Here is a 19,230-nt window from a genome sequence, read left to right on the forward strand (position 1 = left end):
AAAAAGAACCACTAGTAACTTCCTATATGAAACCTCAAAATTAACTCCCAGGACTATCATACCCCAAATCCAGAGCTAATACATTAGAGAAAAATAATGCAAATAGTCAGAAATAATTCAAGAATCAAGCAATCACAATAAGAATGATATAAAATATGGCCGCTTCTACCATAAATAGGAAGAGATGTTGGACTACAATATTCTGCAAAGCAAAATTGAAAACCAATAGAATAAAAAACTTCTAATTTTTCACTTTGAAAACACGTGAGTTATGTAGAAAGCTTGAAATTCAAATATGAGTAAAAAACAAAACAAAACCTAGAAACAGAAATTTATTGACCAATTGGAAAGACTGTTTGATGGTGAGAGGTTAGCATTTTAAGGGGGGAGAAAAAATGATTTTTCCCTTCAGAACTTCCATGTTTTCAAGGGCATTGATGGAATTACTAATAAATAAGATAATAATAATAAATAAGACAAATGCAAGAAAATAGTAGATTTGTATGTTCTGATGGTTTTAGGAGCAGAAAGAAAGGTAATGACACGAAGGGGATAAGATACAGTAATGTAGAAAGAAGGGAAACCAAATGGAACTCCACAATGTTCATAATTGGATTTCAAGAAAACAGTATATAGTCATAGAATGAGGGTTGAAGAGAATAGACACAAGAAATGAACTTTTACTCTTGCCTGAACCAGGCAAAAGAAGGTTGAAAATGCACGCTCACCCATACACACACAGAATTGACTATAGAAATAAAACAATCATGACAGGGAAACGTGTGGGGATAGGGAGAGTTGAGGTTAAGAGGGAAGCTAAGTCTGGGAAGGAAATGGTGGAAAATTTCCACTTTGGAAGCTAGATCCTATAGCACTCAGCACACCATCTGGTATGTAGTAGGTGTTTAATAAATGTTTATTGAATAAATGATTAATGCAGGAATTAAAAAAAAGTAAGACCCAGTGATATCAATCTTGGCACAGGGAAAAGAGAAAGGTCAGCATGGTGGGATTAAATTCCTTTTGTTATGAATCACTACTGTTGATCATATTCCTTATTTACCACTTTTCTCTTCTTTGTAAAAATGGAATAAGGGTGGTAGTGCTCAAAATAAAACAATTAACCATAAAAATAAAATTTACCAAGTTCATATAAATGTAAGGCATTATTAATTTAGTTCAATTCATATTTGATTGAATAAACATTTATTAAATGCCCACTATGAAAGTGCAATATGATAGATATGGGTTTGAATCATGGTTCTGATGCAGGCTATAGAAATAAGAAAGTCATTTAACTGTACTTGTACTACCTACCTAAGAGGGTTGGAAGGAAGTACTTTATAAACTTTTAAACATTATGCAAACATAAGGTTATGGAAATCTACAACAGAATTACAGTTGTGATAACTTTTTATTAAATTATCATTATTATGGTTATTAAATATTTTCTACTTCACTTGATAAAGAATTATCTAAAAATGTGATAGGGATTGTGTATACAACGCAAAATATAAAAGCCACAATGGCTCCTCTCAAAAATAGTAAGATAAGACAAGCCCAGAAATAATTAGGATCCTAATTAGGATGTGAGAGGCACCAGAGAGATTCAAGCAAAGTACTGCAAGAGATCTGAGAAGAGAGACAGCTAGGTGGCTCAGTAGATAAAGAGCCAGGCTTGAAGATGAGAGGACTTGTGTAAAAATCTGATCTCTGTCACTTCCTAGCTGTGTGACCCTGGGTAAGTCTCCTAACCCCAACTGCCTAACCTGTACTACTCTTCTGCTTTGGAATCATTAGTATTTGATTCTAAGACAGAAGGTAAGAGTATCTTTGGGGGGAGGGGGAAAGAGAGGGGGGGTGGGAGAAAGAGAGAGAGGGAGAGAGAAAGAGAGAGAGAGAGAGAGAGAGAGAGAGAGAGAGGGTGGGGTGGGAGAAAAAGAGAGAGAGAGAGGAAGAGAAAAGGAGAGAGATTATGTCTTCTAGCTGGAGTTATCAGGGAAGAATTTCACTAGAAGGTATCTTTTAATGGGTGTAATTAGCCAACACTGGAGCTTTGTTACCAGAAGATGCTGCTGAAATGAATACTTAATACAAAGCCTAGGTACCAATTTTAACAGTTTATTGTGTGATCCTGTCTGCCAAATGTTAGGATTTAATTCAATTTTACAAAGATGTATTAAGAATCTATTATGTGCAGAGCCCAGGACCAGGCTGAGACAAGAGCAGAAGGGGGAGAAAACAAAGTTTAGATAAGGCACTAATCACATCCCTAGGCAACAAAAACAACTCTATTCTTTGCTTTCCATTATCTTCAAATCATATAGTAAACTTATCACAGGCCTGGATGAAAAATAGCAACAACTGCAAAAACCTAATCCAGGCTTCATTTGGCTTATGGCACCAGTAGATGGTTCACATTTTCTGAACATGCTGTTTCTGAGGAAACAATGGAGTGACCTTTAAATATTTTTCCACCACCATTGGATTTGTAGCTTCTCTGTGCCCCTGTAGTGAGTCTGGAAAGGGACAGAATGATCTGTCTTTCTCTGAAGCCCCCAATGCCCAGGTGTGCATCCTGAGATAACAGGTGGAAACAAGAAACATGCTGTTTCCAGGACTTATCGAGATCTTTAACTGGATTTTTTTGTTCTCTGGCTAATCTCAGTGTCTCCTGATGAATGTCTTAGCTCCTGCCTCCATAAAGCTGTACCCCAGCACTATAACCCACAACCATCCCTCTCTTTTCTGAACCAATGGAATATTAAAATTATAGACTGTTAGTCCTAGAAGAAACTATGGAATACACATTCCTAAGAGCTGGAAGGGCCCAAAAATGCCCAACACCAAATGTCACTGCTGGAGGAGGCCAAAGCCCATAGAGACACGTGTTAAATTTGGAAGGTCTTTTGGGGACTGTTTAATCCAAGTCTCATTTTATAGGTCAGGAAATCGTGACTCAAAGAAGGCATATGGATTACCCAGAGCAATGCTGCAAATCACTTCAGAAATAAGATCTGAAAGGAAGCCTTCTGACTCCTCTGGGCACTCAGTCTCAGTAGGGGAGTTTCTTTTCCTTGATTAACTTCCCCCATGAATTGTTCCTAGAAGTCCAATTTCCCCATAGGTCTTCTAGCAAACAACACATGTCCCTCTTCCCCTCTGTAGCCTTATACTCGCTGTGGGAGAGAGATGAAATAGGAAATGTTTTGATAAGGGAGGAGATATTTTAAAAGCTGCTACCCACCACTCAATGAAGAGCAGGAAACACATGTATAAACAAATGTGTTAAAAGCAGATGGAAAGATAATTCTTTAAAATAAGTCATTATCATTCCATCTGGAAGATACAATCCACTCATTCATTTGCTTATTCATTATTCAACCACCATTTATTAAGCACCTACACAAGGAGCTCTGTGCTATGGGGAGTGAAAGGGTTATAACTTTCATACATAGCACCTTACTCTATTCAATTCCATAAACAGTTATTAAGCACCTGTTTTCTGTGATCCCCTAAGAATAAGGAGGGAAAAAAGAGAACAGATCCTTGCCCTCAAGAAGCTCTCAAAGAAATCACAGTCTAGAAGGCGGTTAAGATATACATATACAGATGCATATACATATAGAGATGCACACATATTTTATATGCATATTTCTATATGTTATGCATATAATTAAAAATAAAAATTCAATTCGCCTACCGATCTTCATTTCTCCCAGACTCAGAGAAAGAGGAAGTCCTCAACATTACTGCAATTAATATTTATTCTTGTATTATTAACCCCATCTTTTTATTTACACAAAACCTCAATCAGTCAATTATAGCCTCTCTCTACTGGATACTTCCCAAAAACTATCAACTCTGCTTGCTCCCAACACCTTTATCAAAACAAAAAACACCTTTGCCTGACATGGCTACCCTCATATGACATTGTCCTGCCCCCTTCCTTTCACCTGCTCAGCTTCTAGGAAGAACTGTTCATTCTTTAGACCTTGGCAATATGGCAACCAAGCATTGCTCTACTGAAGTTCACTCTCCCAGTTCACTAATAACTTACCTATCACTAAATTCAATTACCTCATGTATATTCTTGCCCTCTTTTTAAAGCATTTGGTATTGTTGGCCAACCCTTTCCTCTTGGTACAAGACAATTCAATTTAAGAAACAGTAAACATTTACATATGGCATGAGTGCCAGGCACTATGCTATGTATTTTATAAATATGATCTTGTTTGATCTTCACAACAAAGTAAGGCTCTTCTTTCCAACATCCCAGATTTCAACCCTTCCAAGTTTCAGAAGATGTTCTTCATAAATTGCTTTGGATTAAAAAAAAAAAGGAAGAAGTCATTGCCTCGTAGGCAACATTGTGGTCCAGAGTGCCACTTAATGTAACTATTTGGGTTATCAGAAAACAGGATTACAATCTATCCTTGGTTTATTCTATACTGGCTCTTTTCAGCTCAATGGCACCTGTCAGAATTCAGAACCCACAATTACCCTTCTGACATGATGAGACAGCAGAAAAAGACTGTTGAGGCAGTTGAGTATAATAGAATATAATATAGTTGTGGGATAGACTATAATATAGTTGATCAGAGCCTTAACTAGCAATTTATGTGCATGGGTGAGGTAGCACAAAGGGTCCCTGCACCTGGAACAAACAACACAAAATATGTCTTCAGTTCAGTTGAAGAGCAGTGAAGGATATCAGCTCATCACAAGGTAAAATGAGGAAAGGGAGACTAGGTGATATTCTCAGTGGTTCAATGTTGCTTAAGAACTGAAAGTGTTTTTAGAATCCTTTCAATATGGGAGAAAACCCAAGTGTCCCTGACCTTGATAAAAAATTTAAAAGGGCTTACCATGCTCATCCAATAATATGTTGTCTGGTTTGATGTCTCTGTAAAATAAAATGAAAAATTTAAATTAAATAAAACACAATATGTTTAGAACACCAAATGGCTCAATAAGCTCACAGGCAAACATTACTTGCTACAACAAATGCCTACTAATCCCCAGTATGTTTTTCCTTCTCCATATGTGAGTCTTACAAAACTCGAAAGATAAGAATAATTACTTTTACAGAGTTACTGTTCTTTTAGTTACTTGGCTTTCTTGGCATTAAAAGTAGATAGATTCAGACATTTCCCAAATCTTATTTCAGGCCCATCTATGATCTATCACATGACAATGATATTATTTTAATATAGCAATATGTAATAAGTATATAGAATCATTTTTATGTACCCTTTGTCACAGTGATTCTCATGTCTATGAATATATCTTAAAGATGTTAATTGATAGGAAGATAAAACAAAGCTTATGTTCAACAGTTAGAGAAAGGATAAATAATTTATGGGATGGCATATTTGTGTAATAGAATATTATTGTGTGCTGAGAAACTACAAATCTCTGGGGAAGGCAAACAGCTATCCTCCATTATTAATTATCAATAGAGTATTTTTATGCTAGTGATTGAATGATATTTGATCAGACCTTTGGGTGTGTTTTTATAAGAGAGGTAGTTGAACTTCAGTAAATACTTATAACTATCATTTATATAATAATCACTAAGTGGATCAGCAAGTGGAGAGGAGAGAATGTTTGTTGTGAGTCAGTTGTTGTGAATGTTGTAGAATGATGTAGAATGACAAGATTTGAGAAGGGTTTGAAATGGTCCTTTGGGAGATCCTAGTATGTACATGTGCATGTGTATTTGAGTGTGTCTGTAGAAAGATAGAGAAATAACGTTTGAGAGAGAGAGAGATTCAAAGGTGAGATGTCTTGCTTATGACAATATGTAAGGGTCAAAGGACCACAGGTTTAGTGCTAGAAGGGATCTCAGAGTATAAATAATCCAAGGTTTCTTAACTTCTTTTATAGCATGAACACCTTTATCAGTCTGATAATACCTGGGGACCTCTTCTCAGAATGTTTTTAAATGCATGAAATAAGAGATAGTATTACAAAGGAAACCAGTGAAGAAGCAGAAAGGACCATTAGCAGACAGATAAAAGTGGTAAAATTGCAACAATGTGGAAATCTCTTTATAACCTCTAGCCTTTGGGAGTGAGTTGCCTAAGCCACAGGGAAATTAAGAGACTTAAAAAAAGTCACACAGTTGGAAAGTGTGAGAAGATGGATTTGTAGAGAAGTTCTTCTGACTATTGATTAAAGATATATCTGGAAATTGTCAATTTTATTGCACATTTCTTTCCTACTTCTCCCACAAGCATTTTCTTGTAGAGTTTTTATAGGTGCTTGGGTATACACAACTTAAATTCATATATCACGAAATCATGTAAAAACAAACAACAAAATGGTTGGATATTGATTATAGGGTATTGATTATAGGGGCAGAAGGGATGACGACGACGACGATGATGATGATATTATTGTTGATATTGATGATGTTGTTGATGATAATGTTGATGATGACAATGATGTTGAGGTTGTTGATGTCAATGTTGATGATGATGGTGATGTTCTGGTTGATGTTGTTGATGTTGATGATATTGCTGTTGATGATGATGATGTTGGTGTAGTTGATGATGTTGTTGTTGTTGATGATGATGATGATGATGTTGATGTACCAAGAGAGCATACCATTTGTGTGTGGTAGGGTAGGGAAGGAAGTGTAGGCAGAGGAAAGAAGTAGTCTTTTTCCCCAAGAAGTTCTCTCTATGTTGGAGGAATTATCTTGAAAAGGTGGTAGCTACTAAAAATCATTCAAAGGGGACAACTAGAATTGAGTTGTTAGGAAGGTACAAGAAGGTACAAGAAGAGGCAAGTTCTGTAAGAATTCAGGGATGCAAGTGAGTGTGCCCCACGTTCTGCCTCATAAATATCACTGGTTTTTGGAAGAGGATCAATGACATCATACGCGACGTCTTGACATGAGCATGAATTGGATTTAAATTAAGGTAAAGTAACACAAAATCATCAGCCTCATTCTCTTTTCTATTGTCCTAGTAGTCAAATAGAAGAATAAAATTCAGGATGATTGATAATGACCCAGAATGTAGTAGGTAAACCTGGCTTTTTCAATGTCTAAGTGTTCCCCAGGGTCTGCTTCAGGGTTCTTCAAGATGGTCAGAATAAATTATTTTCATCTATTCCCCTGAGGGTTGTCTTCACATGCTTGGAGTATATATCCCACTAACTCACTGATGGGTTTGAGACCTATCAGTCACCCTTAACCTGGTTTAGCCCATCCAACAAGATGATTTTATTTGGGGTGTAACCACTGTTCATGTTCTTGGAGCCACAGGTGAAAGTTGAGTACCAAGTAGTCACCAAAGGTGGATAAGTATTCTGAAAAGGGTTCAACAAACCATCCCCAAGAGATACTATTTTTCCTTGAACACCCCAAATTCCCCTGGTGGTGTCTTCTATGGATTCCCTTTCAGCTGTCAGTTTCTTATACACATTTATCCATGCTTTGTTTAGCTATCTCTGAGCACTGTAAGGGGGGAATTTGGAAAGATATATGACTAGGACAAGGAAGCAGCATGGATCAGTAGATAATATTTCTACTCCCTGATAACACCATAGCTAGTGCATATATCCTTGTTTAAAACTGGAAAAAGTTCTGAGTTTCTTCCTTCACAGTATAGGAAGATAATGATAAATAAATCAGGATTTGAAGGAGTCCTTATAAAGTATAATTCATTTACCATGAGTATTGAGTATCATGTAAATATAAGCTTTGCAAGGAATTTGAAGGAAGAAAATTAGAAAATATGATCTATAAGGCTTTTTTATTTGGGACCCAGGAACTATTTTTATACTTATGTAATTCATTATAATTGGTTTCCTTGGTAATTCTCTGTATTTTGTTTTACTCATTTAAAAATATTATTCCGAACGAGGGTCCATAGGCTTCACTAGTCTTCTAAAGAGAAAACTGACACCAGAAAAGGAAAACTGACACCCTGCTTTAAATGGACTTCCCACTGCAAAATGTGCTTTTTGTGGAACTTTCATATTCTATTTTATAACTTAGTTATTTGTGAACATTTCTTATCCTGACCCCATCTAAGAATAAATTTTTACTCTATTCTCCCTCACTACATCTCTCTATCCTATCCAATCAGTTGCCAAATCTTATTGATTCTATTGTCCAACATTTCTCACATGCACCTATCTCTCTGCTTCATAGTACCCCCACATCACTTATCTGGGTCTTCCCTACTTCTCATCTTAACTATTGTAATATTTTTTCTAACAGGGCTTCTTGCACCTAGTCTTATCCAATTTACCCATTCCATGCTGTCATAATAATCTTCCTCATGAACATGAACATAACGACTAGGTTATTCCTCTGCTCAAATGCTTTCAGTGACTTTCTATTACCTCTATGATGAAATAAAAACTTCTTCCCATGCCATTCCAAGCCCTCCAGATTAATATGCTCCACCCAATCTTTCTGGCTTTATTTCGTATAGCTCCCCAACTGAAGGGTTTTTCTAAAGACAACTGTATCGTAAGGTCACTGACAGCTACATCCTTGTGAATACTTTCTGAGACCTTTCCTATACTCTTGGGAGGGTTTGACACAGAAGACAATAACAAGAAGTGGTAAATTCCAAGATTTAGGCTGTAAAAGTCACAGGAATTGATAGGGGAAGAGCAAAAAGGGATAAGTAATCAAGGAAAGCTTCAAGAAAGAAATGGACTTTGAGTTAGAACATGAGAGATGAATACGATGGATTTGAATAGGGGAGGGAGTATCAAGAGGGCATTTCAGGTAAGGGGAAGAAATCAAGCAAAGGCTTGGCTGTGGGAATGAGCAAACCAAGTTTGTGATTCATCATTCTTGGAAGCAACAAGCTTGAAAAGGCAGAGTTAAATGCATAAATACTTTACCATTGATTACAAACTGTTTAACCTTGAATAAATCCCTTTGAGACAGTAGAATCTGTTTTAGACAGGTTGTTTGATATAATTTTAGAATGATTAATTAAAAAACCAGTTCCTGATACAAGATTTTTATTCAATAGAGAGAAAAGGGCTGGATCTATAGGCATATGAGTCATTAGTGTAGACATGATTAAGCCAGTGGGAGTTGGTGAGGTCACTAAGAGGCAGTGTTAAAAAAAAAAATTGGGGTCAGCTAGGTGGCTCAGTAGTAGACAGAAAGCCAAGCCTGGAAAAAGGAGGTCCTGGGTTCAAATTTGGCCTCAGATATTTCCTACCTGTGTGACCCTAGGTAAGTATAGCCCTTACTGCTCTTCTGTCTTAGACCCAATGGAAGGTAGGGATTTTATTACAGAAAAAATCTCAAGGGTCCAGGATACAGATGCAGGCATTAGATGTAGATAAAACATTCTAACATTCCTTTCAATTTAAACATTCAGTGACGTGCTACCCTAGAAACACTGTGCTGGATTTGAAGTCAGAGGTTTGGTTTTTCAGTTGTGTCAAACTCTTTATGACCCCTTTGGGGGTTTTCTTTGCAAAGATAGTAGAGTGGTTTGCCATTTTCTTTTCCAGCTAATTTAAAGATGAGGAAACTGTGGTAAACTGGATTAAGTGACCTGCCTAAGGTCACATAGCTAATAAGTGTTGAAGGCTCTATTGTGCCATCCTGGTGTCCTGGGTTCAAATCCCACCTTTCTTACTTTTTAACTATGTGACTTTAGGGGACTCACTTAACATCTCTGAGCCTACATTTTCTGATTTATATAATGGGAGGTTTGGACTAGCTGAGGCCATATCCAGTTCTAAATATACACTTTGGTTTTTTTTTTTTCTTTCTGCTGCTTGCTGAGAGATAGGCTCTCTCTCACACATGCTGCTTTCTTTAGCGATCACCAGATCGCTAGGCAAAATCATTAGAAAGTAAGTGTGAAGGAGTCCTGGCTCGGTATCTTCGGATTTGATTAGACCTGCATTTTAGCAGCATAACTCCTTATCTGAGCATCAGAGGGCAAGATGACTTCAGAACTATTTCCATAAGGGCTGTTGTTCAGGGTGATCAGATCTCTGTGCTAAAAATTCACTCCACCAAAACTGGCCCCACGCAATGAGAAAGTGAGGGGGAAGGAAAGCTGTACAAACAGGAGCAAGGTTGGGATGACTCAGGCTTGGGACAATGCGATCATTCAAGAACTGGGGGAAATGACAGGATTATGGAAAGTAGGTGAGCAGAACGATAAAACTTGGTGTCCTTCATGAATTATTTTGACCCTGATGAAATGAAACACAAAATGTCAGATGGGCTATATAACACCATTGCCTGTTGAATGGTAAAATACGAAGCAGATTGTGGTGATTTTTGCTTTATATGTATATGCAGTGTGCTGCTTGTCTTTCTGCTTCCCAGTTGTGATTTTAGGTGCTAATAAAAGCAAAGTGAAGATTCTGCATGAAGAAGGTAAAAAAAAAATGAAATAAGAGTTCATTGATGTTTTTATCATGGACTAGAAAAACATGTCTGCATAGGTTTAGAACCAGAGTTCTAGAGTTGGGAGGGATTTGATAGCATAGAACATCAAAGCTGGAAAGAAACTTACAAGATAAAATGTCAGAATGAGGTGGAACTTTATTTTACATCTAGGGGAAAGTAATTATCTAGGCCAGGGATCCCTGATAATTTTCAATGTGTATGCTTCCTGATTCTCACCTACTGTCTCATGATGGACTTGGGGTCAAGAGACAGCTAGGCAGTTCAGTGGCTATAATACCAGACTTGGAATCTGGAGGACCTGGGTCCAAATTTTCACTCAGATACTTCCTAGCTGTGTGACCCTGGGTAAGTCACTTAACTCCAATTACCTAGCACTTACTTTCTGCCTTGGAACCAATACCTGTGTCCCTTCTGAGACAGAAGAAAAAGGTTTAAATAAAAAAGAATGTCTGGAGGTCAATGGGGGTGGAAATATTAAGGTGGTTTCATAACCTCTAGCTACAACATTCTTCCCATGCTTCTTGTCATGCCCCTATCTATGCTGTAAATGCCCTTGGGCATGAGTAAATATCTGGAGAGGGAGCCCTTTGGTCAATCCCATCAGTGCTTGTAATTAACTACTTTTTCAAGATCAATCAGTTGGGGACACAATCTAACTTAGAAGGGAGTACTTTGGGTATTCCTAGCATCCAAGAAGTCATCTTCTATCTAAGCAAAATTTTTCTGCTGTTATATTTGAGCCAATTTCCTTCCGTCTTATCTTTCTTGAAAATGAGGAACAGCAAGTCATTGTGTTTTGTTATTGTATTGTTATTTTGTTTTTTATTCCAGCAAGGTACAAATACCAGCATGGGTAGAATTGATTAATTCACTTCAAAAGCTGTTTCACTGCATGGTATCCGAATGCAAACTTGGTTACTAAGGCAATAGTAATTCAGGCTAATGATTTTCTAGCCTTTCTCATGGAGACGTTAGAGAATATGAGATAGGCAAACACATTGAGGGACACAGGAGCATGAGACTTCCTGTCAGAAGTGGGAGAACATTTCCAACATGGTTCCTTGAGTAAATATTGGAGTAAGGGAAGAAATAATCATGATGTCCATCTCAAAGGATCTACACATACTGTAGGCTAAATAGTTGCCAACTGAGATGGCTAGGTAGCGCAGTTGATAGAGCTCCAGGCCTGGTGTAAGGAGAACCTGGGTTCCAATCTGGCCTCAGACACTTCCTAGCTGTGTGATCCTAGGCAAGTCACTTAACCCCAATTGCCTAGCACTTCCCACTCTTCTGTCTTAGACTTAATATTGAGAGAGAAGGTAAGGGTTTAAATGAATGAATGAAAGAATAAATAAATGTATAGTTTGAAGGGAATCAAAAGCTCCACCAGTCCCCAAATATCTCCATGACTAGCTGTAGTCAAACTACATCTGAAATATTGTGCTCAATTTGGTGAGAGATATTTTAGACAAAGTTATTGATGGGCAGACACAGAGAACGGAGACTAGGATGGTGAAGAAACTCTAAATGAGACAAGAAACTTAGCATAAAGGGTCACCTTCCCTGAAGAGACCAGAGTAAGGATATACAAGCTAATTTTGGTATAACCTAAATGCTTTACTTTTTCCCAAGTTTCCTTCCCCATATCATCAGGGATACTGACAGTGTTTACATCTGACCACTAATCTGGAAATCCGTGATAGTCTTCAACCCTTTCAAGTCAGACATTTTATCTCGTTTGTGACCCAGGATGCTCACTGCTGGATACACTTGTCAGAGTTTGGTCACGGAAGAGCAGCTATGCAGTTCTTAGGCTGAGGGTGGGACCATCCCACCATCTCTCAGTTGTTCTCTTCGCTACACCTTGGGTCCTCAGCCCAGGCTTCACCACTGACTCACAGAATTATACCAGAATAACACAGACATATGCCATAAACTCCTGATAATTGTTACCCGAGGGTCACATCAAAGAAACACAGAAGCAGAAATGAGTCTCAGAATGCCATATTTAAGTCATATGCAGGCTGCCCAGAACTTTGCCTGAGATTGCCACATCTCTGCTTTCCCACACTTTCTACCATGCACCCAACGAAAGATGGGCCACTTGGATAATTGAACGTGGCTCAAATACATCTTCTCCCTCAACTCAGATTGGAGGGGAGCCATAGATGCTTTGCCTCTCTCCTTCCCCTCCCATGACTATGACTAACACTCTTGGTGTATGGGGTATTCAAGGACTAGCATCTTTGGTTGAGGGCTTGCTGAGCCTTTTTCAGGGCTGCTTGTCCACCTTTGCTGTCCACCTGTCACTCAACTCTCCCCAGTGGCTCCCAGAGACTGAAGCTGTACAATGACCATGCACTGGTAAAATCATCTTAGCATGCGGGCTAAACTAGTTTGAGGGTAACTGAGAGACCTCAAAAATCTTCAGTGACTCAGGGAGACGTCAACCCAAAGCATGTGAAGTCTTGGTTGGGCAAAATGGGTGCTAAGAACAATTCATTCCAATGGCCACAAAGGCAGCTGAAGCAGGCACTGCGGAGCACAAGACATGGGCAGTTGTTCTGACTTTTATCTTATCACTGGGCTGCTATAACTCTGGAAGAGAGAGGGAGACAGATGGCTTTGTGCAACTCTGCCTCACTTAAATCTGATTCATGAGCAAGTGGAGGCATCACCCCCTGTCATCATTGATCCTCTTAGAAGTCAAGGATGAACAAGAACACTCACATTCTTGACTGAATCTGATTTGTTAGCAAACAGACTCTTTAAGACAGAAAGGGTGAGGTAATGGATAAAGCTCCAGTCTAAGGATTCTGGTCCCCAGTCTTAACTTCACAAATTGTGCAATTCTGAACAGTTGTCTGGGTTTTTATTTTCCTTATCTGTGAAAGGGAGCAAATAATTTCTAATCTATTTACCTTTAACAATTACTGAAATGATCAAATACAGGAATTTTTAAAAAGGGGGGTAGAAAACTATTTAAATGCAATTAATATGTCTACATATGTTACTCCACCAAATTTTTTTTACGCTTACCTTTTTAGAATCAATAGTAAGTATCGGTTCTAAGGCAGAAGAGTGGTAAGGGCTAGGCAATGGGGGTTAAGTGACTTGCCCAAGGTTACATAGCTAGGAAGTGTCTGAGGCCAGATCTGAACTCAGGTCCTCCCAACTTCAGGACTGATGCTATATCCACTTTGCCACCTAGATGTCCTCCCCAATCCCCCCACCAAAAAAAAAAAAAAAGTCTTAATGAATTTAGAAGCTTGAACTGGGTGGGAACTTAGTTGACACCTAAGGGTTCTTAAGCTTTAATAACTGTAAAATATACTAAGAATCTGGTGCACATTGATTTGTTTGTTTTAAACCCATACTTTCTGTTTTAGAATCAATACCTTGTGTTGATTCCAAGGTAGAAGAATGGGAAGGGCTAAGCAATGGGGGGTTAAGAGACTTGCCCAGGGTCACATAGTGGGGAAGTGTTTGAATTCAAATTTGAACCCAGGACCTCCCATCTGTGGGCTTGGCTCTCAATCCACTAAGACACTTAAATGCCCCCTTTTGGTGTACATTGTAGAGCATCACAGATTATAGGAACTTTTGAGATCATCTAACTTGATCCCTTCATTTTACATATGAAAAAACAGAGACCTGGAGTATTCGGCATCTCTCCCAATATCCCATAGGTAGTAAGTAAGTGGCAGGAACAGTAAGACAATGAGGTGGGGCAGTGGATAGAGTGCTGGGTCTAAAGTCAGGAAGATGCCTCTTCCTGAGTTCAAATCTGACTTCAGAAAGTTGGAAATTTTCTGACCCTGGGCAAGTCACTTAACCCCATTTGCCTTAGTTTCCATATATGTCAAATGAGCTGCCAAAGGAAATGATAAACCATTTCAGTATCTCTGCCAAGAAAACCCCGAATGGAGTCAAATGAACCCAGGAATGAGCTGTCATTCAGACAGGAATGAAAAATGACTGAATAACTTCTGAATTTCAATATGGTGTTCTTTCATACAAAGCACTCCTACAAAACCATAAGGCTGATTTTCTCCAACAGAAATCCCAAAAGAAGGCATTTTTTTTTACAATAAGTAGAGTGCTGACCTTGGAGTTAAGGAAACCTGGGTTCAAATTGCATTTACCAGCTTAAGGCCATTGCCTTTCCTCTGTTGATTATCTCCAATTGATTCTGGTTTGCATGTACTTTTCTGTATGCTGCTTCTTCCATTAGACAATGAGTTCCTTAAGTGCAGGGATTGCGTTTTGCCTTCCTTTAGCACAAGTTAGCACAGTGCCTGGTCTATAAAAGGTGCTTCCTCAGTGCTTGTTGACTGACTGGAGGAATGACCTTAAGAAAGTTAAATCGTCTCTAGACTTCAGCCTCTTCATCTAAAAAAGGAGTGGAAATCATAAATGTGGCACATACCTCAAAGGGTATAAAACAAAGTGCTCTATAAGGGCAGTAAGGTAGCCCAGTGGATAGAGAACTACTAAGTCTGGAGATGAGAGGTCCAAGGTTCAAATTTGGCCTCAAACTTTTCCTAGCTATATGACCTTAGGCAAGTCAGTTAGCCCCAATTACCTATCCCTTACCACTTTTCTACCTTGGAATTCATACATGGCATCAATTCTAAAATAGAAAGTAAGAGTTTAGGGAGAAAAAGTACTATACTAAGTAGATTATTATTTATTTTATAGCTTCCTTTATGGCCCAATGATTGCTGTTGACCCTGGGAGATAGATATGGGCTTATTCCACTGTTAATCCCTAAATAAAATGTTGTTGAAATTTCTCCTTTGGAAATGACCTCCATGGTTTACAAGTCAAGCTAGAAAATCGATACCATTGTGTCCCAAGCCACATTTCATTTCATTTTATTTCATTTCTTTTAATCCAAATAAAAAGAATCTAACCTAGTTTGGTCACCACCATCTTTATGTATCAGTTTTAGTTTGGAATGACTAAAATCAAACCTACCTTGAAAATGTAATGATTATTTACCATTGAGTATATTCACACTTAAAGAATGAGCTCTGGGTTCTAAAGGCTAGTCTAATGGAAGAGCTCAATCTGATCTGGACAACGAGAGCAACATATAAATGTTCGGCTAGAGATGGAGAAGTGCCTTATCCAGAGTCACACCACTGGTACGTAGTAGAGGGTTAGTACTTGTTTGTATGGACCAGTATTGGTCTCTTAGGGTCCCATCACTACTCTTTGAGGAAAGTGCCATATTTAGTGTTCCCTCTCAGTACAAGAGACAGTTTGGCATGGGGGATAGAAAGATTGGCTGGAGTTAGGAAGCCAGGGCTCCTAATCCTGCTTCTGAAACATGCTGGCTGAGGGACTCTGTGCAAATCACATAATCTGTCAGGGCCAGATGAAACCCTCTGAAACGACAAATTCCAGAAGAGTTGCTCTTCAGTACAGGAACTTTATATATTGGGTTGAATGTTTAAATGAGTTTGCTAGCTCAGCTAGCCTAATCTCTCTATGTGTCTCTGTGTGTCTCTCTCCTCTCTGTCTCTGACTCTCTCATTTCTAGCTCTGCCTTTGTCTCAGTCTTTGGGACACTCTCTCCCTCCCTCCCTTCCTCCTTCCCTCTTCCTTGCCCCTTCTTTCTCACTGGGTCTTCTTCTTTTACTCTGTAGTCACTCTAATGTGCTCCATTTATGACCTATATTCGTTCCCCCTTTCCTAGGAAGCCTGTTCACCTCCCTGTTCCTGGGCACTCACCATTTTGGTGATGGACTTCATGTGGACACTGATTAGCTCCAAACTCCCAAGGTTAAACAATTGTCTAGTATCAACTTCCCACATAGCAGAGATTATATGGCCGGCCCAAATTCTTTCTACAAGGAAGAACACTGGGGCCAAGAAAAGAGCCACCCAACTGGTATATAGTAGAGGTGGAGATGAAAGGCAAGTTTCCCTGCCTCTAAAGACCACTCCCTATCTGCTAAGCTACATACACTATCTCTTTGGAGTTCATTATACAAATGAAATCATAGGTCCATCTCCCTATTAAGCATATATAATACTTTTCATAAGATAATACCTTAACAATAATATTATTCTATTAGTAATGTTAATAAATATATTATTTAATTTAATAATTTTTTAAATTTAATTATTTTATCAGTAACTGAATTTAATGAATTAATAATAGATATTAATGATGATAATTATAAGATCTATAAGGGACCTTATAGATCATCTAGTTCAATTTCCTCATTTTACAAAAGAGACCAAGGGAACTTAAATGGCTTATCTAAGGATACCTACAGAATAAGTATTCTAAGTGAGATTTGAACCCAGGTCCTCTGACTAGTGTTCTTTCTACTATACCTACTCCTATGCTGTTTGCTCTTTTCCTTTTATCATATAGATGAGGGAAATGAGGCCCAAAGAGGGAAAGCAACTTTACTAAGGAAGGCCATCTAACTTGTGCCAGAACTGAGATTGAAACCCAGGTGTTCTGCCTCAAAATCCAGTGCTTTTTGCATGGCTCCATCCTGTCATAAAATAATAACAAAATGCTTTAGAAATGTGAGGTAGTGTTAGTGGGGAGTTAATGTGGCACTCTGCTTAGTCTGGAGATCCTCATCCCTCCAGATAATTGGGTTCAAGATATCTAGAAAAGCCTTACATGCTCTGGCAGTCACAGGGTGCACATTCGCAATCCCTGGAAGAATTTGGCATTGAAAGCAGATAAAATTGAGGATGGCAATGTTAATGATGAAAATTGAGACTGTGTGGAGACGGTAACTCGAGCTTAATTCCATTTTACCCCCATTCAGCCTGATGCTCATTACCAACATGAATCTCCTTGGCATCTGTTCAGTGATTCTGGTCGGATCTTCAATTCCAATGAACAAATGCTCATAAGGCACCCACTATGTAAGTTCTGTGCCAGGGCCATAGAATGTAAGGAAAGCATCAGCACAGAGAGTGGAGACAGTATAAGGTAGGAGGGGAAACAGTGGGCCTCGTATCTGGGCTCTAGTCCCAGCTCTGCTACCAAATAGCTGGAGGATGTTGGGCAAGAGATATATAAGAAATATGGGCTTTTTTATGCCTTTTTCTTAAATGTTAGTCATTTCCAGAAGACATTCTTCCCCCAAAACACGCACACCCCACAAACACAATCACACATACATATTCACAAACCCTCTTTGTGATTAAAAAAATAACAGCAAGCAAAACTAATGGACACAAGGATGGTGTATGCAGCATTTCACACCATAGTCTATCACCTTTATACTGAAAGGAGAAATGTTTGCTCATCTCTTTTCTGGAAACCAAAATTGGTCACTCCAATAACTCAGCATTCAGCTCCATTTAGTGCAATTTTAATTTATGTTACCATCATCATCAGAAATATTGTCCTGGAACTGCTTACATCATTCTAGGTTCAAACTAGTCATAGGGTAAAAAACTGTGACCTCTCTGGATGTCCCATTGCTCATCTGTCAAAGCAGAGGGGTGGGCTAAATGATCTCTAAAGTCTCAGTAAACTCTAACATGATTGAAAAGGACTGCCTTGGTCTTCATCCTTTCCAGGGCTCCAAGCTCAATGGGCAATCGACTGATTGCTACAAAAACCTGGTTATTTTCCAGCCCTTGGTCATCATTCTGTTTACCCATCCTCTCTCTCGTGCAAAAACACCAAAGAGAGAGAGGAGAATTTCATTACTCCTTGAATCATAACAGCGAAAATAGATACAGATAGTAAGATAGCCCAGTGCTAATCCAATGAACATTGCCTAATACAATAAACCCATTGCTGATATTGACATGTGGGAAAGAAATTCCCCTCCAAAAATTCCCTTCTGTGTTTTCAAGTCTTCATAAATACTGGCAACCCAAATGGCAGCCTCTGAAGGATGGTACTGAAGGGAGAGACAATTTCCTTTCTCCACCTTTATTACTACCTTGGGAGCCTGGGCTAGAAGGCAGAGTCTATTTCGAGGGATTAGGCTTAAATAAATCTTGTAAGTGTTGTTATGTATAAGAAAAAAGATCTCAAGGCTCATTTTTTTTCATGCAAGTATCCGGCAGGGAGAATGATGTGACAAATGGAAGGTGTCCCTTCATCCCAAGATGTGTTAAAAGCCCTCTTTCCTGGGCAGCCTTTAAATTCTGCTCTTGTGGGTCCCAAAGGATACAGCAGGAGCAGAGAAGTTTCTTTCACTTGTCTCCAATAGCCTTTCAAAGGCAGAGAGGGAGAGGGAGAAAAAAGAGAGGGAGAGAGAGAAGAAGAAGAAAAGGGAGAGAGAGGGGGAGAGACAGAGACAGAATGAGACAGAGACAAAGAGAGACACAGAGATAAAGATAGAAATAGATAGAGAGAGACAAAGAGCAACAGACTCAGAGAGAGACAGAGACAGACAGAGATGGAGACACAGAGACAGAGAGAGACAGAGAGATAAAGACAGTCACAGAAAGAGGGAGACAGAGACAGAGACAAAGACAGAAAGACAGACAGACAGACAAAGACAGAGATAAAGACAGAGAGACAAAGTCAGAGACAGAGAGACAGAGACAGAGAAGTGAGAGTCAGAGAATAACAGAAGTAAAGATTTGAAGTAGGTGGGAAGGAATGGATAACTGGGGCAAATTTATATAGAAATGAGCAAAGTCTGCCATTTCTAGTCCAATCCTTTCATGTGAGAGATTAGAAACCTGAGGTCCTGGGAGGGAAAGTTGTTGCCTGAGATCATACAGGGTAGTAAAGAACAAAAGGAAATGATTCAAATTCAGACCTTCTCTCTCTAAAATCAGAATACTGTCTTCTACCCTGTACTAGC

The 19,230-nt window shown here is 38.8% G+C and overlaps 1 protein-coding gene across 1 annotated transcript in view; it reads right to left on the reverse strand.

Annotated features, from left to right (window-relative positions):
- Positions 1–19,230, reverse strand: part of STK32B (serine/threonine kinase 32B) — a 384,972-nt gene that overhangs the window by 90,604 nt on the left and 275,138 nt on the right. The window contains exon 5 of the mRNA XM_007496744.2: positions 4,869–4,906. Coding sequence (XP_007496806.1) covers positions 4,869–4,906 — 38 coding nt within the window. The remainder of the gene's footprint in view (positions 1–4,868; positions 4,907–19,230) is intronic.

The sequence above is a fragment of the Monodelphis domestica genome, chromosome 6, assembly GCF_027887165.1.
Source record: "Monodelphis domestica isolate mMonDom1 chromosome 6, mMonDom1.pri, whole genome shotgun sequence".
Classification (NCBI taxonomy): Eukaryota; Metazoa; Chordata; class Mammalia; order Didelphimorphia; family Didelphidae; genus Monodelphis; species Monodelphis domestica.